Raw genomic sequence first — 27,565 nt, 5'->3', positions numbered from 1 at the left:
AGTGTCTGCTTAGTTCAAGATATAATTCTAGAAAATTATCTTGGTGTGTTATACTCTATCATCATTATGAAGGTGGTCCAAGTCAGCAGGAGCTTTTCAACTTAGGTAGAGGAAGTTTCTTGTGAAAAGGTTTTCTGGGAATGGTGGAATCTAACCATGTGCTGCATGTCAACAAGTGTTAGAAGGCTTCTCACAGTTGCAGTATACAGTCTCAAGGTGATCAGAACAACAGAGGTCTATGACTAGTGAGTCAGTAAAGGAGTAGGAGGTCTTTTACGTGGTTCATAGGATGCTTTGTCAATGTCTCTTAAAGAATCTTAAGCTATGTGCTCGTGAGGTGAAAGAGGGACAATGTCTGACAGGATGTCATAACATAGATAAAGACATTGATTCCGCAGAGTCAAACTAAGAAAAACTGCTTTGGAAAGAGTAATTGCCTTTGGAACTGTTTCCTAATTAATAGTTCGTCTGTTGAACAAGACCAAAGACTATCGTTACTTCCTATGATCCTCCTATGGCTATAAATTAGCATCTTCGCAGCAGGATTTAGATATCAAATCTCTCAAAGATGTGTTTCGTGTGTGTTTGTGTTGGGTGCGTCCAGATTTGGTATTGCGATGGGTTCCCCTACCAAAATCTGTTCAGAATAACACAGGGTGGGGAAATCATGGATCTCTACCAATGGTGTTACAGCAGTAACAATGAGCATGCATCTTCGTGTTCAGCCTTCGTGAAGAGAGATGTTTTAGTTGTGATTTGTGATCTGAGTTATGAACACAATTGTGATTTGTGTTCTGAGTTACAAGGGCTAGTTCTTGAAGAACTAAAGTGGCAAGAATTGGTTTTCGTATCTTCTTCCTCATGTGCAGGGGGAGTTACAGGTTCTTCCATTGCATATTATGACATCGGATACATCTTTGTCATATTATGGCTAAAAAGGGGGGGAGAGGCTGACGCTGATTTTGCTACTGTCAAAAGAAACAAAGGAAGACCTGAAGACTGAAGTAGAAGCAGACTGAAGATGTTATGATGTGGTTCAGCCTAGGTATCCTGAAAGTTGAAGCAGCTGCTCTTGGAATTAATTTGTACTTTTTGTTTTGTTTTTTATTTATGTTTAGTTTTAGCCACAATAAGCCAAAGGGGGAGATTGTTAATGCTCTGTTCTGTATTATTGTCTTATTGGCATCCATGCTTGGCTAAAACATAATAGCAGCTGAATGTAATGTATTGTACTCTTGCAAATATTAAAAAGAACAAAACAGGTACTGAAACAAGATGTGTTACAAGGAATATCATGACATTAACCATGACATCGCGCCTGCAGAACTGAGGAAGGAAGATTCAGTTTTGGTTTTAAAAGATACAGAATATTCTATGTGGATATTATGTAGTCCTATGTGGCGCAGTCTTAAAGGTCAAAGAATCAAGCCAGAATATTGAAGAATCGAATCTTAGATTGAAGTTTCAGCAGTTACTAATTTAGGAGATAAATTAGGTAACTCTTGATTAAAAGGCCTTGTTTGTAGCAGAAGAAAGATGCTGATTTGTAACAGCAAGGAGTGCTGCGATTTTAAGCCCAAGTCCAACTAGGATCAGGTTATATATAGGAATCTTTGTAGCCTTGTAAACCTAACGATCATAATGTAGTCATTAGGGTTTGTTGTGTAAGTGAACCACCCAGGTTGTGGGATGATCACTGATTTGTGCCTCAAAGCCTGTAGGTAAGAGGTTTATTTTATTCACTCAGAAGCTGTGAAGCAATGAGTGAAGATTGTATTCTTGGAACTACTCCATTATGTTATTTAAATTGTTGGTGATTAAGCTGTCGATGCAGTGGCTGAGTTGCTGACTGCTAGACATCATTGCTATGATTGGGAGTGGAATGGAGATATTCCATATCTAGGGAGAACCTAGGTAGAGGGGTCATTGGGTAGTGATTAAGTGAGGAGATGTAAACTGAGAGTTTAGCTCTGAATTGATACTGCTAATAGTGGACTTTATCCCTGGCTTGGTATGCCCCCAGAGTAGGTTGATTGAACCGAACTGGGTGAACAATTCTGATGTGTTGTTTATGTTTCTGCACTGTTTATTTGTAAGTTCAGTTTGGATGTCATAACATCGTGCATGACATCAGTGTGTGATTTAATTACTGTGCTAACACAGAATCTCTGCTAAGCAGATGTGTTAATGTTAACTAAACTGATATGTGATCCCAACACTTCCAGACTTCTGGATGTTAGAAGTAGTAAATAATTGAGGGATCTGTATGAACTGCCTCAGCTAAGCTGATGACAGACCAGATGTTACGACATCGTATATGACATCTGGGTTCTGTCTTACCAGAATTTCACTTGTTGATTTTAATTTCTTGCTGATTAATTATGCGCCTTGTTGATGATCATTACTCTATTGATTCATATGCTTTCTTTGGTACTCGTACAAACTTAATCTTTGATCAAGGATGAATTAGAGTTTGACTTTAGGATTTTTAATTCAAACATGACAACATTAGGATAGTTATTCCCCTTCAATCCAAATTTTAGAACCATTAATGTATGAAAACATTAAGTTAGTCCTCCCTGTTCAATCTTAATTTTAAATCCACTGTGCATAACAACAATTAAGATCAAGTTTCCCTTTACACTTTTGCATTGCACTCTCTTAAGACTAAAATATTTTTAAAATAAAAATCTCAAAACACTTAAGAATACTTCATACACTTTCAAAACTAAAGGAGGAAATATTCAATAATCCCTTGCTTAAGGGAGCCACTTAAGATAGTTCTCCTAACAAAAACACAAACCAAATCCAAATCATTTTTCCCTCTTGGGCATTTTCTATTTAAAAACCTTTCAAAAAGGATATATTAACTCCATTCTACACAATACAACAACACGTAAGTCTCCAACGGTCGAGCGGTAAACATTAACTGTTAGAATGCAAACTTAACATCATACATTTAAAACACCAACAAACAAAACCATATGAAAGATCTCCAAGTCAAGTGCATCAAGACACCTATTATATATTGTCACAATCAAAGTGTTGGGCACATTATAAGCAATTCAGTATTCCACGAAAGGACCAAACATCTTGAAATCGATTGTGTGGATGTAAGAGAGAAACAAGTAGCATGAGTACTGAAGCTTTTTACAGTAAAATTCCTGGATCAATTAACATATTTCTTCATAAAATCATTGTTTTCTCAACCATTTCACTTATATATGCTTGAGTTGAAAATGATAGATATGTATGAACCTTTAACTTGTGGGTGAATATTGAATTATGAAATTGACTAATCTAATAAGCTACTGGAGGTTAGTTAGAATATTATAGTCAATTAGTTTTCTGTTACAAACGGTTAGAACGGTTGTTATGGTAGTTACTTAGCAGTCAATCAATAATCACGTAATGCAAACCTACGATAGCTTAGGATGCAAGCTACTAGTTTTTTATATATTTGATCACCGTAAACCTTCCAATATATTGAGAATATTGTTAACAAAATGTTCATTTTGGTTAAGAACTGCTATGTGTAGATTGAACCTAGGCCCATGCTAGTTGTGAGGGTGGGTATTAAAGTTGTTTGTAGTTTGTTTGAAGTATCACATTACTTAGATTTTTGGTAGAATCTCTCTATTTTAAATTCAAACAATTTTGATCTTCTTGTCTCATCTTGACATTGGAGAATTGATGACATGTAAGTTATATATTTTATCTTTAAAGTTTCACAAATATTCTTATAAGATAGTTTTTACAAATAGCACATCATTTAAAAATAATTACATTATCAATTTTATATAAGTATATAAGTTAAACATCAAAACCATTTGAATTAAAAATAGAGAAATTAAATTTCTTTGGAATGGAAGTGATATCAAAAGGTCGATTCATTAGGTGTTTTGGGATACCGATTGTAAAACAAGGGAAGAAGGTGGGTTAGGAGTGAAGAATGTGGAGCTGATGAACGCCACTTTACTCAGCAAATGGAAGTGGAGAATATTAACGGATAACAATGCATTTTGTCGCACAAATTAGTATCAATTAGTATCGTAGAATCATCAAATGTGCATATCGAAAAACTAAACGTACCGGGTAGTTAAATCTAAAGTTTCACAATGTATTCTAATGACGTGGTAGCGAGTTTCAATTTTTGACGCGGTGGCTCTCGAGACGGAGGCATTATGATTGAGGTGACCAGATTTGCATTGTGGAGGGCGATTTGACCAGAGTTTCATTGCTAAAACAATCACACGAAAAATATGATGTTAGCTTTAGATTCAAGAATTTCAAACAATTAAGCATCATATAAGCAAATCAAGTAAAGCTGAGAGAAAGGGAAATCAGAAGAAAAAAAGGGGAAATCAAAGATAGAAGGAAGAAGATTAGACGGAGAGAGTGATAAGCAAGGGTTGGGAAGATGTTGTATGCACAGAAAGGAATTAGATACATGGGTTTTGGTTTTGAAATGCAGAGAAAAGAATAATTTAGGGTTTGAAGAATAAACTCTGGTATATTTATGGTTGGTTAGAAATAACCCCAATTGAAATAGTGGGCTTATCGGAAGTTGTGTAGTTGTTGTTTTGGTTGTTCATCTTCTTCTGTTGCATATTCCAAAGAATAGGTTCCTAAGTAGGAAATCATTACACGTTATAATTTATCATTTATTAGGATTTTTCAATGTTAATTTGATTCAATATAAAAATAATAAAAATAAATATAAAATAAAATATTGTTGAGTTATAAATGCCCGTAATAAATGACAGATGAATAATACACCTATAATATAATCTATTAATAATATAATAATATATAATAACAATTAAAAATAAGAAAAACCAAAAAAATAAAAATGAAGTCTACCAATCAATGTGTGACACATCCAATAGCATTTAATGTCAAATGAATATGGTGGATTTATTTATCAAAAAGACGAATTTAGCCCTAGAATTTGAACGGTTTTATTTATTTAATCAGATGACTTAAAGTGTAATTATCAGGTATTCTACTTTTTATATATTATAATAGATAATAGATAGATAGATTAAAAGGTCAATACACAATTTCCAAAAAAATTTTACTATATTTATCTCTTAACTTGTGTCTCTAGAGTACAAGTTATCGTTACAAAAAAAAAATTAGAAAAATTAGACACGGAAATTTGGCATAGAAATTGAATTTGGCATTGTCGAGTCACGTTTGATACTCACATACGCCAAACCAAACGTGACTAAATATCATAATAATTCCAAATGGTTCAATTATTTGCCTGTCATTATATTTTGGGAAAATATTTAGATGGACACAGCTACACCACCTGGATTTACACACAACCAATCACATATTTTTATTAATTAAATAATAAAACTAAAATTATCTCTCTCCTCCATTATCACAACCACCCTCCATGTTGACAATTAAAAACGAAATTAAATTTTAAATAAATTTAAATTCTCTCTCTTCTTATTGGTTGTTCCTAAATATATGAATTTAGGTCCGTGTCCATGCAAGAATTGCTCAATATTTTGTGCCTCTGCATGGGCCAAAATTCTACAACTTGGAAGTCTTTTAATATTTTAAAAAATTGTGATCAAGCAAATAACTCTACTTATCTGCTATAAATATATTGCATGAAACCAACAATCTTTATACTAGAAAGTAGAAATCAATACTCCATATATACACACACAAAGAAAAATCTATGGCCAATCCAAATTCTGTGCTTCCTTTGTATGAAAAAAGTTGGTACAAACACAATTACAAAAGAGTATTGGATAGCATAATTCTAATCCTTCTTCTGTTGCTGCTTGGTTACCGTTTTATCTCTGTCAACCACTATTCTCTTCCTTGGTTTGTTGCTTTAGCGTGTGAATCTTGGTTCACCCTAGGTTGGATTTTCACCATGTCCACTCAATGGAGTCCCGCTCTTGTCAAAACCTACCCTCAAGGTCTCCTCCAAAGGTAATTACCAGAGTTCAAATTGGATGATAATATTCAATCAAGTCATATCGATTTTTGTCCGTCATTTGCAAACAAACATATAAAGTTAAGGTAGCTTTGATACATAAAATTTGATTCTCAAGTTAGAAAGAAAGGAAAGTGTGTTGTTTTGTAATGTTAGTATATACTCCATATAATTTTTGAAGGCTAACAAATATTTTCAATATTGACATACTGTCAGCGTAGAAGAACTTCCAGCAGTGGATTTATTTGTGACAACAGCAGACGATGAGTTAGAACCACCAATCATCACAGTAAACACAGTCCTATCATTATTATCACTCGACTATCCATCTCACAAACTATCTTGTTACGTTTCCGATGATGCATGTTCTCCTCTGATCTTCTACGCTCTTCAACAAGCTTCAAATTTTGCAAAACATTGGGTCCCTTTTTGCAAAAAATACAACGTACAAATTCGAGCTCCATTTAGATACTTCGATGATGACAACGAGTGCGCCACAAATAATGAAGAATTCCGACAAGAGTGGTTGCAGATGAAGGTGAGTAACAAGTTGTTGCTGCTGTAAGATTGTCCACAAAATGCTAAACGGTTTTTGTTTTGCTTGTGTGTGTTGATAGGACATGTATGAAAATCTTAGCCGTGAGATAGATGTGGATCCAAAATCGATTCCAAGCTTACTGGAAGGAGAATTTGCAGTTTTCTCAAATACAAATCGGACAAAGCATCCTGCTATTATCAAGGTATTATTTGTTCGTTCTCAAAGATTGAATTATGTCGGAATCTGACATCTATCTGATCTAATAGTGAATATGATATTTGTGCTTTTTTGGGTAAATTCAATTTTAAAATTTGAACCTGAGCACTTAAATTATGCATGATGAATTTATAAGGTAATATGGGAGAACAAGGAAATGGTTGAAGATGGATTGCCACATTTGATCTACTTATCTAGAGAGAAGAGGCCAGAACAACCACATCATTTCAAAGCTGGTGCCATGAATGTCTTGGTAAACTCTTTACCTCCTTAATTGGGAGTAATTGCGTCATTAACTTTTAATAAACATTTAATATAAGCTACCCGATTTTTATTCAGACAAGAGTCTCAGGCTTGATTACCAATGCACCCTTCATGTTGAACGTCGATTGTGACATGTTTGTAAACAATCCAAAGATCGTTCAACATGCGATGTGCATTTTGCTTGATTCCAAAGGAGAAAAAGAAGTTGCTTTTGTTCAGTGTCCTCAACGATTCTACGCCACACTCAAAGATGATCCTTTTGGAAATCAGTTGACCATTATGTATAAGGTAATATATGAAACCATAAAATACGAATTAAATTTTGTTACTACACTAATTTAATCACTTTTTTAAATAACGCATGCAGTATCTTCTAGGAGCTGGAATAGTAGGACTCCAAGGACCCTTTTATGGTGGAACAAACTGTTTTCATAGAAGAAAAATTATATACGGTCTATCTCCCGATGATGTGGAAAATGGTACGCACATATCGATTTAAACCTCTCTTGAAGGTTTATATTTGATTTAATTTGGATCTCTTATTCATCGCACTCATAAAAATTGTTGTGTTTTTTATATTGATGTTTTTGTTAATCATTTATCACTCTATAGTTGAGCTCACACATGTGTGTTACTTCTAGATTTACATGAAGTTAGAATCATAAGTGTTTTTAATTTTTTCGTGTAGGGTCAAACAAATTATCAGAGAAGGAGTTAAAACAAAAATTCGGAACTTCCAAAGAACTTATGAAATCAGTTAATCATGCTTTAGAAAGGAGGAATTATTCATCTATGGACATTAATGTTAAGAAAGGAGTTGAAGAAGCTAGTCAAGTTGCTTGTAATGCATATGAATATGGAACTTCCTGGGGTAAACAGGTTTGTCACACAAACTTAAAGTTTTATATATATTTTTTAATTACTCCTCTGAAAAAAGATGTGTGTGTGTTTGTGTCAGAATCGAACACCAACACTTGTGAAATTAAAAATTGCTATGATTTTATGAAATTTTAGGTTGGTTGGATGTATGGATCACTAGTAGAAGATGTGTTAACTGGACTGACAATGCACGAAAAAGGTTGGAGATCAGAATTATGTAAACCAGATCCAGTTGCTTTTACAGGTTGTGCTCCAAGTGATAACCCAACAAGTATGTCACAATATAAAAGATGGGCCACAGGAGTGCTTGAAATATTCTTTAGCAAGCATTGTCCTATTTTTGGGACTATTTTTGCTAAACTTTCTTTTAGGGAATTCTTAGCTTATATGTGGATCATTAATTGGGGCTTCAACCCATTTGCTCAAGTATGCTACTCTTGTCTCATTGCTTATTGCATCATTACCAACTCCTATTTCTTGCCAAAGGTGAGTAGTGAAAAATATTCAGATACCAATCAATGTTAGTGGTACACATATGTCGTCTTAAATTTTTTGTAGTCCTGTGTAGGTAGGTCTCCTGTGTAGATAATTATGGTTTAATATTGACAAATTTGATGAGTCTCTATTTAGCTATGATTTAACCTTGAAAAATTTTATGTCATATGCGGTAGCCTGCCATGCACGCCCTCAAAGGCTACACAGGATCATTTTTAAGAACGTGCAAGGTAGACTACTGAAAGTGTCCAAAACTTATCATGATTAAATTGTGACTAAATAGCGCTTCATAAACTATTTGTCACGATTAAATTATGGCCAAACTGAGCTTGTTGTAATTTTGCTATGGTTAAAGTGTGGCTAACTTACTTAGTGTTTTCAAAAACTTAAGACAGTTATGGTGTTAGTGCTACATATGACGACATGATAACACTCTTATGTTTTGTTTGATTTCAGGATCGGGGCATATATATTCCTATAACATTAGTTGTTATTTACAATGTATATTCTCTATATGAATATTTGGCTTCAAATATGTCAACTAGAGCATGGTGGAACAATGAAAGAATGTCAAGAATAGCACCTATGAATGCTGGATTTTGTGGATTTATTACTATGTTACTTAAATTATTGGGAGTATCCAACACTGTTTTTGACATAACAAAGAAAGATCTTCCCCCATTTAGCGACGATGATAAGAATGCCGGTAGACACACATTCGATGAGTCGTTGGTATTTTTGCCGGGAACTACTATCTTGTTGTTGCAATTGACAGCAATATTTATCAAGTTGTTAGGGCTTCAAAAGCAAGGATTAAAGGGGAATCATGAGTGTGAAATGGTTGAAATGTTGTCTAGTGTGTATTTGATCATATGTTTCTGGCCATTTCTTAGAGGATTGTTTGAGACAGGCAAATATGGGATTCCTTTGTCTACAATGTGCAAGGGAGGAACTTTGACATGTTTGTTTGTATGTCTATGTAGAAGGACAATTTCAGTTTCTGATTGATATATGTTGTGCAGGATATAGATGACTTCATCATATATGTCACAATATTTGTTTAGACATTTATTTACAAATTGTAGTTTATTGAATGCTAGTAATAATCAACAACTTTTTTTTACAAAAGTGTAGCACTTGTAACAAGGTGCAAACTCTTGTTGATTCTTGTTAGTAAAATGAAACTTATTCTTTTTGTCCAACCATTAATCAAACTAAAAATATACTTATTTAATTTGTTTGCAACCAGATGGGCTGCAGGGCCATTTTGGATGGCCATTTTCTTGGGCATAATTTTTTTTCTGTAAAAAGTGAAGATCAAGATGAATGTGCTTTATACAAGCATGAAGCATACTGTTATAAGATAATTGGATAACACTCAAATTATTTCATAGTAGAGTTAGATGGAGAAAGGAAATACACACTTCAAACAATAAAGATTCTAACTAGACACTCTTAGATATAGTATGTTAGGGCCATTTATTCCGCTTATGCACTTGACCTAGCATTAAAGGACTACTTCTTTGAGCTCCGAGACACTGGACTAAATAAAATCTAAGAGTAGAATATGGACATGTGATCATCAAAGTTAATTGACCAATCACTATCAGTATATGCCTTCAGAGTGGACTTCTGACCAACAGACCATGAGAGATAGTACCACTTAAGTTCCTCAGGATTCTTCTAAGTGTAGACCAATATTTGACAAGAGGAGCAGACATAAATTAACAAGCTTTATTCACATCGTAGGCAATGTTAGGTCTAACTACAAGGTACCATACTGGACATGTATTTGCGAGGATCATTAAAGACATCTTAGTCATGTTTTTTAAGCTTGTATAGTGTCTAAGCATTGGAGTGGGAACTCCATTTTCATCTAACATTTTTGCTCTTATTAAGTGGTCCCTAATATAGTTGAATTAAAACTTTTGGATTGAAATTTAACTTTCAATGCCATTGTGACAAATCTTTTATGGACCGATGGAAACATGATGTGAGTATAATAATATCTCTAAGGGTACAATGTTATTTCAAAAGGACATGATATCTCAAAGGATGTAATGATACCTCTTAATGGCACAATGCTATTCCGAAGTGATCAATGATATCCTGGAGGAACAATAATAACCCAAAGAATGCAATGATACTCACGTGTAGTCTTCATATGAATATAGGAGAGGACAAACTTAAATAAGGTGCCTCATTAAAAACTCTTCCGGCCCTAATTGATGTTTCAAATCAATGATGTACAATTTAAGTCATGGTGATTTACATCCTCACCTTATTAGCTTGAAAGGAAATATTAAAATTAAAAATTAAATCTTAAAATTTACATCCTTACACTTTGTGGAGTCCGCCACACCTATTATCATCATTTGTGACTAATGGAGGTGATGTGCTCGTGAGGGTTTCTCTTTCCTTTGAATGTCACCAATGAGGAAGATTGAACTTATTTGGGACAGAAGCATCCCAGATTTTAGCATAAAGGGATTGTGGATTTAACAATTATTATATGCCTTCTTGTTTATCGTCAAATGACTATTATTGTTAGATGTTTTGAATGCTAGTGATGACACTCTGTCATTGCGTAATATTTGCGATTATTAGTGATCAAACTGTTGACCTTTCAAGTAAAAAAGGAGAAAAAATTTTGAAGTGAGCAAAATAGACAAGTGAAAGAATTTTGGTGACTTAGAAATATTTTGAAGAAAAAACAAGTAAAAAAGGAAGAGAAGCTACTGGATTTCTCGCCACTGTGATGGCCTCATTGTAGGTGCATTGACAATGTATCGTGATCTCGATGCAAGTTTTCATGGTCGCGATGGAGCAAAATGCTGACACACTTTAAGCAACTTTAAATAGAAAATGAATGTTACTTTTGTTAGAACAAGATTTGGTTCTCCAATATGTCTCTGAATTTTGATGATAACAATGAGTATGTTTGTATGAACAATTTTATTATACTAACGTTTGTTTTGTTGAGTACTTAACAAACAGGTTGAGATTCTGATGAAAAGGCGTTGCCAAAACATCAGAAGCTACCAAGTTATGTTTCTGCGCTACACAGAATATGAATGTAACGCCCGCAAAAACGATTATTTGCTTAATTTAGTCGTTTGGGATATTCATTGAATTTTTCGCGTTTTGGGTATTAGTTCGGGAAAGCGGATCGTTAAGAGCTATAAGGGGAGTTTATTAATTAAATTAAGTGGGCTAATTATGGATACTGGGTGCACTGGTAAGTGGCCCAAATTGGAATTAGTGAGGTATACTAACTAGGTTTAGAGACTCAGGGTCATAACACAATTTAGGAGAGAAGATCAAATAGCAGAAGAGGAAAATAGGAGAACCAGTGCATACGGGGGATTTCCATAGTAGAGTTATTTTAGAGATTTTCGATCGGGGTGAATTAGAGCAACCTTCATTCCAAATGTAATGGTGGGGTTCTTGCTCCATAAACAGGAATATGATGGATTGTATGTGGGTTTAGGGGATTAATAGTATCTCTGTGTTTTTCAATTAATTTCCCGATATGTATGAATATTATGTGTTGTTGTTGCTGAAAATTCTAATTGAAAAATCTGTTGATATGCGATTGCTGTGTGGTTGATGTTTTTGTGACTGTTGGAATGCATTGATGTTCATGATTGATGATAATTTTTATGCTGGAAATATAATTTATGTGAGGTTGGTGAATCTATGTTTTGTTTAAATCTGAGACCGGAATGGAAAACTGAGACCGGAATGAGAAAAATTGAATCTGGGAAGAAGAAGAAAATGTTAAGGGACGGGGACCCCTTACCTCTAGGGTGGGCGCCCCAGTCATAAGAAAAAAAGAAAAGAAAAAAATGTGATGGCGGGGGCCCCTTAAGCTCAGGATGGGCGCCCCCATGTTTAACTCAGGTGGGGTGGGTATCCCTTAAGCCCAGGATGGGCGCCCCTTGCTCACGGTCCCCTTTTTTGGGACGTGGCTGTAGATAGTGGGGACGGGAGTCCCATGTTCCACTTTGCACTGTGCTATCTCTTTGGCCAGTTTAGTATAATTAAAATAACTACCTTCAATTAGTATAATTTAGGTACCCAATAGCTTAATTTAGACCACATAATTTAATTGCACGATTAGTTAATCAAATATGATGATTGGAAGTAATTAACACTAGTTGGTTTCAGTGGCAGATGAACAAAATAGAGAAACCGTAATAGGGTAGCAGATTAACCCCAAGTGTGGACTAGTAGGACTATAGTATCTAGTAGTAGTAGAATAAATTGCATGACAGCAGATCCTTTGCAGTAGCAGAACCAACCTTGAGTATGTCGTTGACTGAGCTGAAATTAATAATAGACCGGAATTAATTTAGCAGAGTAGTATAACTTAGGCGAGACCAGAAATGATTCGGTATCCGTAGTTTTGCGACGTTTTGACGATGTTGTGACGTAACACATATATTGAAATATTGCGAGTTTTGTGATTTTGCAGGAAATTAAAATGACGATTATTTATCAATAATTATTGCTATATTTTGGCGATGTAGGCGAATTCCTTTGTGACGTTATTCAATGATGTTTTTTATCTGTTGCATTTCATCAGTGTCTCATGAATTGCATGTTTTAGCGTCGGCCTTGAATTGGCAACTGTGACGTAGGCTTATGCGTGTTGGAATGCCTCCATTTATTGGCAATTGGCGATGGGTGCTGAAGCCGTGGGTACCACATGCATATTGCATATGTCGTGTCTCATTCATTCGATTTGTTGCGACATTGTGTGAAATATTGTTATTTGATTTTTAAATCGTTTTTGGTGGAAATTGTGAATTGAGAAATATTATAACTTGAACCGTAATATACTATTTATCAAGGTTTCGTTTATATTGTTTGATATCTCACCCTTTATTTGTTTTCGCCATTGCCTTTATATTGGTAACGTGCAGGTGATATCTTTGATGAAGATTTAGACGCTGTGAGTCGATTCGGTGGTCTCTATGATACGTAGCACTCAGGGGGATAAACGCGTGTTTTATTTATTTGTTACTTGCTGAAATTTTAATGACGTTTTATTGTAGAACTGTAGCTTAAAGCTATATTGCGAAGATGTTATGATTAAATTGAAAAGGAGTGAAGTTTTGTGAATTCTGCAGCGAGATAAAATAATTATTTGATGAAGTGATTTTGAGGATTAAATTAAATGTTATAATTTGTCCGTTTTAATTGTATGTGCTATGTATCTATGTGAAGACGCGAATGCTGTATATGAATTAAATGACAAATGTGACATCCTATTTTATTGTATGAGAATTTAATACTCTAATTTTCGAAATAAATATTTGGGTAGAATTGGGGTGTTACATTAGTGGTATCAGAGCTGGTCGGTCCATCCGGCCAAATTGTCAAGTTTGTCGAGTTGTGTGAGAGTTGAATACTATCAGTGTGTTATCCCTTGGTACGCGACATGTGTGTGAAAAACTGTCGGTACTTGTTGTTTTTGTTGCAGGAGTTAGTTTGAGCTAAGTGGGGGAGAAGCTTTGCTTCTCGGATGTGGTTCAATTGCAAGTTTGCAAAGAGAAGTGTTGTCTTGGTATTTCGGAAACTGAATCTCGACGAGGGAATGTGTCTCACGAGTTATAAGAAGTTTGGAAGTGAAGAGATTTGTTAAGGGTTGTTCGGAATATGATTGAGTTGAAGGAAAGTGAGTTTTGAAGTGAGATTTCCGTAAGCAAAACGCAGGAAATCGCCGAATCTTTGAGAAACTTCAAAAATTAATAACTGGAGTTCTTGACGCCCGATTCGAGTCCCGTTTGTAGCGTTGGAAAGAAAACGAGATGCTCTTTATTATGAAAATGGTTGGAGCAGCTATAATGGATTTATTTGTGACAGTATGAGGTTGGAAGGAGGTGAAGTTTGCAGTTACGCTTGCCCTTGGAACTAGACTTATGTGTTGGTGTCGCACGGGACGTCAGTGTCAGAGTTGAGTGAATTGAAGGAGCAATTAAAAAGGTTGTTGAGATGCAATTTTAATAATTAAGTGTACCATTTGATAAGTTTTGGAGATATCTTATAGAGTGTCGCTGCATGACGTCGAAGTTTGTATTTTCGGATAAAGTTGAAAAATTTGTATCTTGATTTCTGAGTATCGAATTGATGTGCCGTTTGAACCTACGAAAAGGTGAAATTGTGTTCTACCTTATGGAAGTGTTATAAATATAGTATAAGTGATTCTAGAGGGAGGAATTCCGAAATCGGTTATGGAAGCGCGAAGCTTGTTGAGTAGGAACAATTATTACCGCAATTGTTCAAAACGAATTTAAGTAGAAAATGTTGTTGACACATAAGTTGAGAGGACAAGATGTTCGATGTTAAAGATGATTAGAGTGCCGGCGGCTTTTAATGAAAGTGAAGTAGTAGTAAAGGAGAAATATGAAGGAGTGAAAAACACTTAGAAAGGGGGGGGGGGATTGAATAAGTGTAACTCAAAAACTTGGAAGATAAAAACAATCAACACAATGATTTTTATCCTGGTTCGTTGTTAACCAAACTACTCCAGTCCACCCCTTTAGAGTGATTTACCTCAACTGAGGATTTAATCCACTAATCCAACTGATTACAACAGTTTTCCACTTAGATACCCTCTATGTCTTCTAGAGTCTACAGATCACGACTTGATCACTCTAGGAATCCTTTTACAATCAATGTAAAATAAAGTTTACAAGAGTTTGAATGCTTCTAATAAAGCTGTAATCACAACTGTGATATTTCTCTTAAGTTCTATTCTTAACACTAACTAAATATTACAAAGAGTTTGTGAGGTTGAAGATGAAGTTTGTAAGTGTAACACCCTTCTAACCCCCGCGGAAAATATAATAAAAATCAGAGTAAATACACAGCAAGGATGTTACAATTAATAAAATAAATAAAATACCAAGTCGTTTGTCATGCTTTATTAGAATTAAACCAAATATCAAAACATGTGTTTAGCACAGCGGAAACTCATTTTAACAATGTTAAGAAACATATCTAAACAAATCAACAATACATAATCCATAACCAATAATGGCAACAACGTATATCGAGTAACTCTAAGACTATCGACCCCCAGTGTTACAAGATCAGAGCATGACCGATACGACTCCACATAACCGGATAAACTCTACGAGTCATCCTCACCGATCGTTTAAACCGCTACTTCAATCTGAAATCATCAAAGTAAGGGTGAGACTACATCATAATTAAATAGCATTATAAATCATCAGATATAGAATTTCATAAGCAATTATCCACCCTACTTAGCATATTCAGATTAATCAATTCATACCAATCACAAGCACAAATCAATAGTATGCACCAATAACACAACACAATCATAACACCGGATTTCATCCTGACATGTCACAATTTATACAAAGACCATGCAGACTCTTATGCATGTGGTACCAAAATTCGTGAATCACATTCACAGGACTTCTCTCTTTGATACTGCCCTCTAGTCGCTCACACCCCACATGGGCACACGACTACTGCCTCATCGCTCACACCCCACATGGGAACCGGTTCCTGGACTAAAAAATGCCATTTTTAACATTCTAACACAGTGGAACCCGGTTCCTCCCACATGGGAACCGGTTCCCACGAACCCAGTAGCTGAAAAACATGATTTTTAAGGCTTTTATGCATCCCAAACACATACCAACTCATACCATTACGAAATTGATCATCGATAACATCAAAATACTCCAAATACATGATTCTAATGCACAAACAACATACCACAACACCATGTAACAGTACTACATCATCAATTGCAGTCAATTCATCAAATCATACATGTCAGTGTTGGTATTTCACAAAACCTAACATCCCAAATAGAGATTCTAATCCCTTAATTCAATCCTATCATCATCAAAATCATAATACTACATAATTAGAGTAATCACCCCTTACCTGGAATTAGGTTCTTGATTCTCCTTGAGCTTTGGGGTTTTCCTCCTCCTTGCCCCTCTTCCTCTTTGGTTCCTCTTTACGTTCCTCAACTCTTCTCTTCCACTTCTCATTTTTCACGTTCTGACACTTTTTCCTTATTTCCCTTATTTTATGAAAACATAAAATAGTTAGTAATGGGCTTACTCACTTAGCACCCCCATACTACTATCCTCACCATCCGACCCAATGGCCCTTAATCCATAATTCTAAAATAATTCAACCAAATACCAAAATAATTCTAATTAATAATTTAATTTCCAATTAAATTAAAATTAGAAAATATGGGGTGTTACAGTAAGCTTTTGAATTTGACAGCGTTTCTGTATATTTTGCAAAAGTGTTGTATTCAGCTTCTGATGAGAACTTCTATTTATAGGCGCTTGAGAGGAAATGACCGTTGGGATGCATTTAATGCTTTGTGTGAATAGTACAATGCTGCATTTAATGTTTCACACTTTCGTCAACTACCTCGAGCCTTGCTTTTGCTGCTTTTACTGACTTTGCCTTTTGTAGCTTCTAACGTTCCTTTTGTTAGTCAGAGATTTGACGTTACAGCCTTTCATCTTGTACTTTCTTATGAACTCAGATTTGTAGATAACAACGTTTGAATATCAGAGTCATCAGCTTTAGTGCAGAGCATCTTCTGTCTTCTGACTTGAAGAGCTTTGAGCGTGATACCATCAGAACTTGAGAGCTTGTTCTTCTGACTTCCATTCTTCTGATGCTTTCTAGTTCATGTTCTGATTCTGCATGACCATCTTCTGATGTCTTGCCAGAGCATGTTCTGATGAATTCATCCAAAACTTTCTGAGTCAGTTGCTTCTGAATGCTGATCTGTGCATACTCTTTATATATTTCCTGAAATGGAAAATGTAAAGGATTAGAGTACCACATTGTCTTATACAAAATTCATACATAATGTTATCATCAAAACTAAGAATATTGATTCGAACATTTCTTGTTCTAACAATCTCCCCCTTTTTGATGATGACAAAAATGAAGGATAGAAAAACACTTAGAAAGGGGGGGGGTTTGAATAAGTGTAGTCTAAAAACTTGAACGATAAAAACAAATTGCACAGTTATTTTTATCCTGGTTCGTTGTTAACTAAACTACTCCAGTCCACCCCCTTGGAGTGATTTACCTCACCTGAGGATTTAATCCACTAATCTCAACAGATTACAATGGTTTTCCACTTAGCCCGCGACTAAGTCTTCTAGAGTATCCTGATCATAACCTGATCACTCCAGGAACAATTTCTTAGACACAAGCTAAGACTTTCTAGAGTATCCTGACCACCACGTGATCACTCTAGTTACAATTGCTTAGACACAAGCTAAGACTTCCTAGAGTATCCTGATCACACTTGATCACTCTAGTTACTTACAAATTAATGTAATCAATTCTAAGAGTATTACAATGCTTCTGAAAAGCTATAATCACAACAGTGATATTTCTCTTAAAGTTTAAGCTTAATCTCACTAATATATTACAACAGCAATGTAGTGAGCTTTGATGAAGATGAAGTTTGTGAGCTTTGATTTGAACAGCGTTTCAGCAAGTTTGTATTCACAGAATTCGTCAGAATCGGTAACCTTGCTTCTCATCAGAACTTCATATTTATAGGCACTTGAGAAGATGACCGTTGGGAGCATTTAATGCTTTGCGTATTCCGTACAGCATTGCATTTAATGTTTCACTATTTTGTCAACTACCTCGAGCCTTGTTTACGCTGTGTCTACTGACGTTGCCTTTAATAGCTTCTAACGTTCCTTTTGTCAGTCAGCGTAGCCTGCCATCTTGTACTTGCTTCTGATCTGATGTTTGTGTATACAACGTTTGAATATCACCAGAGTCAAACAGCTTGGTGCAGAGCATCTTCTTGTCTTTTGACCTTGAAGTGCTTCTGAGCGTGATACCATGAGAACTTCAGTGCTTCTGCTTCTAAACTCAAGTTCTTCTGATGCTTCCATAGACCCATGTTCTGATTCTGCTTGACCATATTTTGATGTCTTTCCAGACCATGTTCTGATGTTGCATGCTGAACCTTCTGAGTCAAAGTTTCTGAGCGCTGATTTGTGCATACTCTTTATATATTTCCTGAAAGGGAAATTGCAATGTATTAGAGTACCACATTATCTCATCCAAAAGTCATATCCTTGTTATCATCAAAACTAAGAATATTGATCAGAACAAATCATGTTCTAACAATCTCCCCCTTTTTGATGATGACAAAAACATATATAAATGATATGAATTTGCGATCAGAAAGAGCAGACGGCTAAAGACAATTACACAGCTAAAGCATATGCATGTGAATATGTCTCCCCCTGAGATTTATAATCTCCCCCTGAGATAGATAATCTCCCCCTGAAATAAATACTAGAAGAATTTTAATAATAAAAGACTTCCCTGAGTATTTCAGTAGAGACGTTCACATATGCTTGATCTTCAGAACATTCATGACTTCTGATTCTTGCTTCCATAGGACAGCTTCAGAACTTTGAATTTCTTTAGATCCTCAGAACATTCACAGCTTCTGATTCTTGCTTCCATCGGACAGCTTCAGAACTTGAATTTCTTTGATCTTCAGAACATTCACAGCTTCTGATTCTTGCTTCCATCAGGACAGCTTCAGAGCTTGAATTTCTTCTTACATCACTTCATGCTAGATTGTATCAGAACATTGTTGAATGTACCAGAGCATCATCAGAGCATCTCTACATCCTGAAATGTTACAGAACAACGCTAAACGACAAAAGTCAGCATGAATGAGTCAGAACATAGAATATGTTTCAGAACACATTATATGTATCAAAGCCACATAATATGTATCTGAACAAATAGGCATAATGTTTCAAAGCATATTCTATTATCAGAATATCTGAACATTCTTCCTTCTTGCTTCTTGCTTCTGATTCTGAAGCTTCATAGCACTCAGCTTGCTTCAAGAATCCAAGAGCTTGATTCTTTAGACTTGCTTCTCCTTGAAGAGGATCTTCAATTCCTGCAACAACAAAACTTAAAGCATAGAACTTTGCAAATTCTGTTAGAAATATGGGGCCTTTTTACTCGGTAACTGATAATATTAATCAGATCATTTATCACATTTTCTCCCCCTTTTTGTCATAACATCAAAAAGAATATAAGTGATTCAAATGAAATGCACAAGACAATAGGAATGAAACAGAATTAAACTTTTTCATTGATTTGAAAGTGAAAGTACACAAAAAAGATGCAGAACAAACAGATGCAACAAGGAAAGAAAACTACAGTGACCAAAGACTAAGATCCTAGCCTAGACAAAATCTGCGCCAGAATGTCATGAATCCTGTCAGTGCTTGCAGTTTGCCTTGCCATGAAGGAGCGAAACTCAGCATTGGTTGCTTCTTGCGTGTCCAAACGAGAAGCTAGCATGGCTTGATTATGATGTAGAGCATCCAAAGTGTTCATCAGAGCTGAGGGTTCACCAGAAGAAGAAGCGCCAGAGCTTCTGCCAACAGGGACAGCAATCTCAGTAGGGCGATCTTCTAAAAGGTCTTCAGCTTCTGCACCTTCCATCTCAACATCTGAGTCTGACTCAGAAGCAGCCTCTGCATATTCTGGTTCAGGCAACTCAGAAGCTCCAACTTCCAACGCCTGAAGAATAGCTGCTAGGTTTGTTGGAGAGTTGGACCAGCAACTTCTGCAGGATAAACCACTTCTGGAAAGACCATGTGAGGAGCGCTTTCAGAAGGGTTCATTCTGAACCAATTAAACAACCATTGAAAATCTCCAGTCAGCACTGGATTCCATGGTCTCCATACCACGATGTCTCTGCAGGGATTTCCTTCTTCCATCTCATCTGCAGGTATCCTCTCTTCAAGAACTCTTCTGTTCCTGATGAGATGGTGATAGCTGCTTTCACCAGCTTCCAAAAGAAGACCACGAGCACCAGGTGCTTCAGTCATGATCCTTCTCTGGACATCCATAGCCCTAACCAGAAAATCCTGGCGAAAGGCTTCCCAGAGGTTGCAGGTAGCAGGCTCATCCAGATGGTTAAGGTCTGCAGCACCCAGAATCTCCAACCAGCTATTTACATCTGAGTGTAAAAGCTCTAGATAGGTATGAGTGGTAGGTGTTGGAGGTTTGACTGTGAATCTGGAATCAGGATACACACAGTTGTAGGGGTTAGGTGTTCTGGTGGGAAAAGGGTGTGAGAGAGATGAGGAGATATCTGTGAGATGGGTTGAGGGGGAAGATATATCAGACGGTGATGATGGTGGTTGCAGAGAGATGAATGAAGAGGAAGATGTGGTGGAGGTCCGTGAAGAGGGAGGTGATTGAGGGATACCTTCAAGGGGTTTAAACACACGTCTAGAGTAGTTTCCAGACAACATAGCTTCAAAAGGATTCACCTTGAGAGGATCGTAGGTGATCCTTGTCCTTTTTGGTTTGTTTTCAGATTCTTCGGTTGCCTTTCTCTTTTGTTTACGATCAGTTGCTTGATTTGATGAGCTTGACGAAGGATTCATGATGACGCTGCAGATAGTGAAAACCGCTAGGGTTTATGATATGAATGCAGAGAGAGAGAGAGAGAGAGCAAAAGATGAAACTGAATGCAAGAGAGAGAAATATAAGAGGGAAAAAGAAACGTTTGAAGAATATAAAAGAAAAGAAATAAAAAGAAATGATGGATAGCATTTAATGTTACGTGACGTGAGGAGAGATAATTATGACAAAAGAAGTGATTAGCACAGTTACCTAAGTAGGCATCCCCTCAACTGCACGCATGCTTGTCCAGAAATAGTGAATACGTGTTCATTTTCTGGAGAGACTGGTGACAGTTGTTTTGCTTTAAAAGAGCTTCTGAATCAACTTAGATAATGACACGTTAGAGATAACAGAATCAGAGATTCTAATTGATTAGTATCAGAACTTCTTATGGCTGCCTAGTCTTAACACATTTCAGAAGATACTCAAACAAAGATCTTCTCATCTTCTCATTTTGGGCACAAGTCCATACTGATATTCTTCAGAATGAACTTAAACCTATCTTCAGCAAGGGGTTTTGTAAAGATATCAGCCCATTGATGGTTTGTATCCACAAAGTTTAAAGATATAACACCCTTCTGAACATAGTCCCTTATGAAATGATGTTTAATCTCAATATGTTTAGCTTTTGAATGTAAGATAGGATTCTTTGATAAACATATAGCAGAAGTATTATCACAGAAGATAGGAATGTTACTCTCATATATCTGATAATCTTCTAGCTGACTTCTCATCCAGAGCATTTGTGTGCTACAACCAGCAGCAGCAACATATTCTGCTTCTGTTGTTGAGAGGGCAATAGTAGCTTGCTTCTTGCTGTACCATGAGATCAGATGACTTCCAAGAAATTGACAACTTCCAGAAGTGCTCTTTCTTTCAATTCTATCTCCAGCATAGTCAGCATCACAGAATCCTACTAAGTTGTATTCTTTGGATCTTCTGTAGACTAAACCAACATTAGTAGTACCTTTCAGATACCTCAGAATTCTCTTAACAGTAGTTAAATAAGATTCTCTCGGATCTGATTGGAATCTAGCACACAAGCAAACACTGAAGAGAATGTCAGGTCTAGAAGCAGTTAGGTATAGAAGAGAACCAATCATACCTCTGTACAACTTCTGATCTACCTTCTTACTTACCTCATCCTTACCTAGGACACATGTTGGATGCATAGGAGTTTTGGCTTCTTTGCTTTCAGAAAGATTAAACTTCTTCAGAAGTTCTTTCACATACTTTGTTTGATGAACATAGGTTCCATCAGAAGTTTGGTTGATTTGAATCCCAAGGAAATACTTGAGTTCTCCCATCATGCTCATTTCAAATTCAGCATGCATAGACTCAGCAAACTCCTTTCCAAGTGTAGCATTAGAAGTTCCAAAGATGATATCATCAACATATATTTGACAGATTAAAATATCCTTTTTAAAGGTTTTACAAAAGAGAGTAGTGTCCACTTTTCCTCTAGTGAAACCATTTTCCAGAAGGAAAGAACTTAAACGTTCATACCAAGCTCTAGGAGCTTGCTTCAATCCGTATAATGATTTCTTTAATTTAAAAACATGATTTGGAGACTTGGAGTCTTCAAAACCAGGAGGCTGATGGACATAAACTTCTTCATCTATATAACCATTTAAGAAGGCACTCTTGACATCCATCTGATAAAGAGTGATGTTGTGTTGAGTGCCAAAAGAAATTAATAGACGAATAGATTCTAACCTGGCCACTGGTGCAAAGGTTTCTGTGTAGTCAATCCCTTCTTGCTGACTATAGCCCTGAGCAACCAGTCTGGCTTTGTTTCTTACCACTTCTCCCTTATCGCTTAGCTTGTTTCTGAATACCCACTTAATGCCGATGATGTTAAATCCTTTTGGTCTAGGAACCAAGTCCCATACATCATTCCTTGTAAACTGATTGAGTTCTTCTTGCATGGCAATTATCCAGTCTGGATATTCTAGAGCTTGATCAATAGAAGTTGGCTCGATCAAAGAAACAAGACCTAATTGACAGTCTGCATTGTTCTTAAGGAATGCCCTTGTTCTGATGGGATCGTCTTTCTTTCCAAGGATCACATCTCCTGAATGAGCTGATGCAAGTCTGGGTGATCTTCTGACTGTTGGCTCTTCAGAAATCCCGAGATTCTCTAAAGATGCAGCAACTTGATCTTTTGATCCATTGCTTCTGAGACTGCCAGCTTCTGCAGCTTTGCTTCTTGGTTCTACAGCTTCTGATATATCAATATCTATATCTGCAAAATTCTCAAGCTGCTTTGGTTTTTCAAGACCAAGCTTATCATCAAACCTGATATTGATTGATTCTTCTACAATCAATGTTTCAGTATTGTATACTCTGTAGCCTTTAGAGCGTTCAGACTATCCAAGAAGGAAACACTTTTGTGCTTTAGAATCAAACTTACCAAGATGATCTTTAGTATTCAGAATAAAACATACACATCCAAAAGGATGGAAATATGAAATGTTGGGCTTTCTGTTCTTCCACAATTCATAAGGAGTCTTATTTAGAATAGGTCTGATAGAGATTCTATTCTGAATGTAACATGCATTGTTTATTGCTTCTGCCCAGAAATGCTTAGCCATATTGGTTTCATTGATCATGGTTCTGGCCATTTCTTGTAGAGTCCTATTCTTTCGTTCTACAACTCCATTTTGTTGTGGAGTTCTAGGGCAAGAGAAATCATGGGAAATACCATTTTCTTTGAAGAACTCCTCAAAGAATCTATTCTCAAATTCGCCACCATGATCACTTCTGACCTTAATGATCTTGCACTCCTTCTCAGATTGGATCTGAGTGCAGAATTCAAAGAACACTGAATGAGACTCATCCTTGTGTTTTAAGAACTTTACTCATGTCCAGCGGCTATAATCATCTACGATGACTAATCCATATTTCTTTCCTCTGACAGATGCTGTTTTGATTGGGCCAAACAGATCAATGTGCAAGAGTTCTAGCGGCCTTGAGGAAGAAACAACATTCTTAGACTTGAATGCAGGTTTGGAGAACTTGCCCTTCTGACATGCTTCACAAAGAGCATCTGATTTGTATTTCAGATCTGGGAGTCCTCTGACCAGATTTAGTTTGTTAATCTGAGAAATCTTTCTCAAACTAGCATGTCCTAATCTTCTGTGCCAGACCCATTGCTCTTCAGAAATAGACATATGAATGATAGAAAAACACTTAGAAAGGGGGGGTTTGAATAAGTGTAGTCTAAAAACTTGAACGATAAAAACAAATTGCACAGTTATTTTTATCCTAGTTCGTTGTTAACTAAACTACTCCAGTCCACCCCCTTGGAGTGATTTACCTCACCTGAGGATTTAATCCACTAATCTCAACAGATTACAATGGTTTTCCACTTAGTCCGCGACTAAGTCTTCTAGAGTATCCTGATCACAACCTGATCACTCCAGGAACAATTGCTTAGACACAAGCTAAGACTTTCTAGAGTATCCTGACCACCACGTGATCACTCTAGTTACAACCTCTTAGAAACAAGCTAAGACTTCCTAGAGTATCCTGATCACACTTGATCACTCTAGTTACTTACAAATTAATGTAATCAATTCTAAGAGTATTACAATGCTTCTGAAAAGCTATAATCACAACAGTGATATTTCTCTTAAAGTTTAAGCTTAATCTCACTAATATATTACAAGAGCAATGTAGTAAGCTTTGATGAAGATGAAGTTTGTGAGCTTTGATTTGAACAGCGTTTCAGCAAGTTTGTATTCACAGAGTTCGTCAGAATCGGTAACCTTGCTTCTCATCAGAACTTCATATTTATAGGCACTTGAGAAGATGACCATTGGGAGCATTTAATGCTTTGCGTATTCCGTACAGCATTGCATTTAATGTTTCACTCTTTTGTCAACTACCTCGAGCCTTGTTTACGCTGTGTCTACCGACGTTGCCTTTAATAGCTTCTAACGTTCCTTTTGTCAGTCAGCGTAGCCTGCCATCTTGTACTTGCTTCTGATCTGATGTTTGTGTATACAACGTTTGAATATCATCAGAGTCAAACAGCTTGGTGCAGAGCATCTTCTTATCTTCTGACCTTGAAGTGCTTCTGAGCGTGATACCATGAGAACTTCAGTGCTTCTGCTTCTGATCTCAAGTTCTTCTGATGCTTCCATAGACCCATGTTCTGATTCTGCTTGACCATCTTTTGATGTCTTGCCAGACCATGTTCTGATGTTGCATGCTGAACCTTCTGAGTCAAAGCTTCTGAGCGCTGATTTGTGCATACTCTTTATATATTTCCTGAAAGGGAAATTGCAATGTATTAGATTACCACATTATCTCATCCAAAATTCATATCCTTGTTATCATCAAAACTAAGAATATTGATCAGAACAAATCTTGTTCTAACAATCTCCCCCTTTTTGATGATGACAAAAACATATATAAATGATATGAATTTGCGATTAGAAAGAGCAGACGGCTAAAGACAATTACATAGCTAAAGCATAAGCATGTGAATATGTCTCCCCCTGAGATTTATAATCTCCCCCTGAGATAGATAATCTCCCCCTGAAATAAATACTAGAAGAATTTTAATAATAAAAGACTTCCCTGAGTATTTCAGTAGAGACGTTCACATATGCTTGATCTTCAGAACATTCATGACTTCTGATTCTTACTTCCATAGGACAGCTTCAGAACTTTGAATTTCTTTAGATCCTCAGAACACTCACAGCTTCTGATTCTTGCTTCCATCGGACAGCTTCAGAACTTGAATTTCTTTGATCTTCAGAACATTCACAGCTTCTGATTCTTGCTTCCATTGGACAGCTTCAGAGCTTGAATTTCTTTGATCTTCAGAACATTCCCAGCTTCTGATTCTTGCTTCCATCGGACAGCTTCAGAACTTGAATTTCTTTGATCTTCAGAACATTCACAGCTTCTGATTCTTGCTTCCATTAGGACCGCTTCAGAGCTTGAATTTCTTCTTACATCACTTCATGCTAGATTGTACCAGAACATTGTTGAATGTACCAGAGCATCATCAGAGCATCTCTACATCCTGAAATGTTACAGAACAACGCTTAACGAAAAAAGTCAGCATGAATGAGTCAGAACACATAATATGTATCAGAGCCACATAATATGTATCAAAACAAATGGACATAATGTTTCAGAGCATATTCTATCATCAGAATATCTGAACATTCTTCCTTCTTGCTTCTGATTCTGAAGCTTCATAGCACTCAGCTTGCTTCAAGAATCCAAGAGCTTGATTCTTTAGACTTGCTTCTCCTTTAAGAGGATCTTCAATTCCTGCAATAAGAAAACTTAAAGCATAGAACTTTGCAAGTTCTGTTAGACAAGTGGAGCCTTTCTCCTAGCAACTGATAAAAATAAATCAGATCATTTATCACATATTTCTCCCCCTTTTTGTCATAACATCAAAAACATAAAAGATTCAGATGAAAAACAAAAGGAAACAGATGGAAGAAAAAGATAACTTTCATTTAGGCTCAAGAAGACAGAAGTACAGAAGTACAAGAGGATAAGCAAGAGAAGATGCACAAAACAGATGCAGCAAAGCAAAAAACAGAAAAAAAAACAAAACAACTAAGACTCAATCTAAGATGACCCTAGCTTCGATAAGATCTTGGCCAGCATATCTTGAACCCCATTGTTGTGCTCATTCTGCCTCTCCATGAAAGCTCTAAACTTAGCATTGACTGAGCTTTGCTCATCCTGGTTCTTCTGAATAACTTCCAGAGTCCTTGCAAGACGGGAAGGTTCATCAGAAGATGCTTCACAGCTTCTATCCACAGGGATGGCATTGCGATCTGTAGCTTCCATTGATAGATCATTTGCAGGGTTTTCCTCAACAAGAACTGTTTCAGCAACATAATCTTCTACATCTGCTTCTTGCATAGAAGCATCTTCATATTCTGCATCCGGAATCTCAGAATCTCCATTCTCAAGTGCCTGAAGAATGGCAGCTAGATTCCTAGGGGCAGAAGGACCTTCAACTTCTGGTGGGTCAACAACTTCTGGAATGACCAAGCTTGGGTCTTTCTTAGAAGGATTTTCCCTCAGAAAGTCAAAGAGAGTCTTGAAGTCTCCAACCAAGACAAAGAAATGAGGTTTCCAAACCACAATTTCTCTGCAAGGATTTGCTTCTAATGCAGCAGCAAGTCTTGCTTCCTCCATTTCATCCACAAACTGCTTCTCCTCAACAGCAACACAATTTCTGAGAGGATGGTAGTATATACCATTATCACCCTCCAGAAGGTAACCAGGGTAACCAGGGGCAGTAGCCACTAGTCTCTTCTGTACTCCCATTGCTCCTACTTGAAAATCCTGGCGAAAGCTTCTCTAGAGATTTCTTGTAGAAACATCATCCAGACCATTTAGGAAGGCATCCTTCAGAAGGTCTAAACTGCTAATCACCTCATGTCTGAACAGTTCCAGGTAGGCATAGGGTTCAGGTTCAGGTGGATTGAAGGTGAATTTGTAGTCAGGGTAGAGAAGGCAGTAGGGTTTGGATTTTCTGATAGGTAAGGAATGGGATAAAGAAGGTGGAGGTGCGGTGGATGAGGAAGAAGGAACATCTGAGGGAATGATTGATGTGGATGGAGTATCAGAAAATATAGGTTGTGAAGAGGATGGAGTATTTATGAAGGGGATTGGTGAGAAAGATTTATTAGAAGGAGTTGGGGGAAGAATACTTAGAA

At 36.5% G+C, this 27,565-nt stretch overlaps 1 protein-coding gene across 2 annotated transcripts; it reads left to right on the top strand.

The window, feature by feature from the left end:
- Positions 1 to 5,665: 5,665 nt before the first annotated feature.
- On the top strand, positions 5,666 to 9,470 carry LOC131632497 (cellulose synthase-like protein H1). Of its 2 annotated transcripts, none has more exons than XM_058903246.1 (9): positions 5,666 to 5,961; positions 6,182 to 6,503; positions 6,583 to 6,705; positions 6,856 to 6,972; positions 7,059 to 7,271; positions 7,351 to 7,462; positions 7,672 to 7,862; positions 7,998 to 8,288; positions 8,814 to 9,470. In XM_058903246.1, the coding sequence occupies exons 1-9, from the start codon at positions 5,702 to 5,704 to the stop codon at positions 9,363 to 9,365; spliced, it is 2,181 nt and encodes a 726-aa protein (XP_058759229.1). In that variant the 5' UTR covers positions 5,666 to 5,701; the 3' UTR covers positions 9,366 to 9,470. The 2 variants fall into 2 exon arrangements, with proteins under 2 accessions (XP_058759229.1, XP_058759228.1); XM_058903245.1 differs by having other exon boundaries at positions 7,998 to 8,348.
- Positions 9,471 to 27,565: the final 18,095 nt, after the last annotated feature.

This window comes from Vicia villosa, unplaced genomic scaffold, assembly GCF_029867415.1.
Source record: "Vicia villosa cultivar HV-30 ecotype Madison, WI unplaced genomic scaffold, Vvil1.0 ctg.000944F_1_1, whole genome shotgun sequence".
Classification (NCBI taxonomy): domain Eukaryota; kingdom Viridiplantae; phylum Streptophyta; class Magnoliopsida; order Fabales; family Fabaceae; genus Vicia; species Vicia villosa.
This window is presented reverse-complemented; position numbering and strand designations above follow the sequence as displayed.

What these genes read in the sequence shown, in the direction of transcription:
- LOC131632497 (XM_058903245.1), top strand. Translation starts at nt 5,702, where the DNA reads ATGGCCAATCCAAATTCTGTGCTTCCTTTGTATGAAAAAAGTTGGTAC. An exon ending in CCTCAAGGTCTCCTCCAAAG is followed by an intron (nt 5,962 to 6,181) that starts GTAATTACCAGA and finishes ACATACTGTCAG; the next exon opens with CGTAGAAGAACTTCCAGCAG. An exon ending in AGTTGACCATTATGTATAAG is followed by an intron (nt 7,272 to 7,350) that starts GTAATATATGAA and finishes TAACGCATGCAG; the next exon opens with TATCTTCTAGGAGCTGGAAT.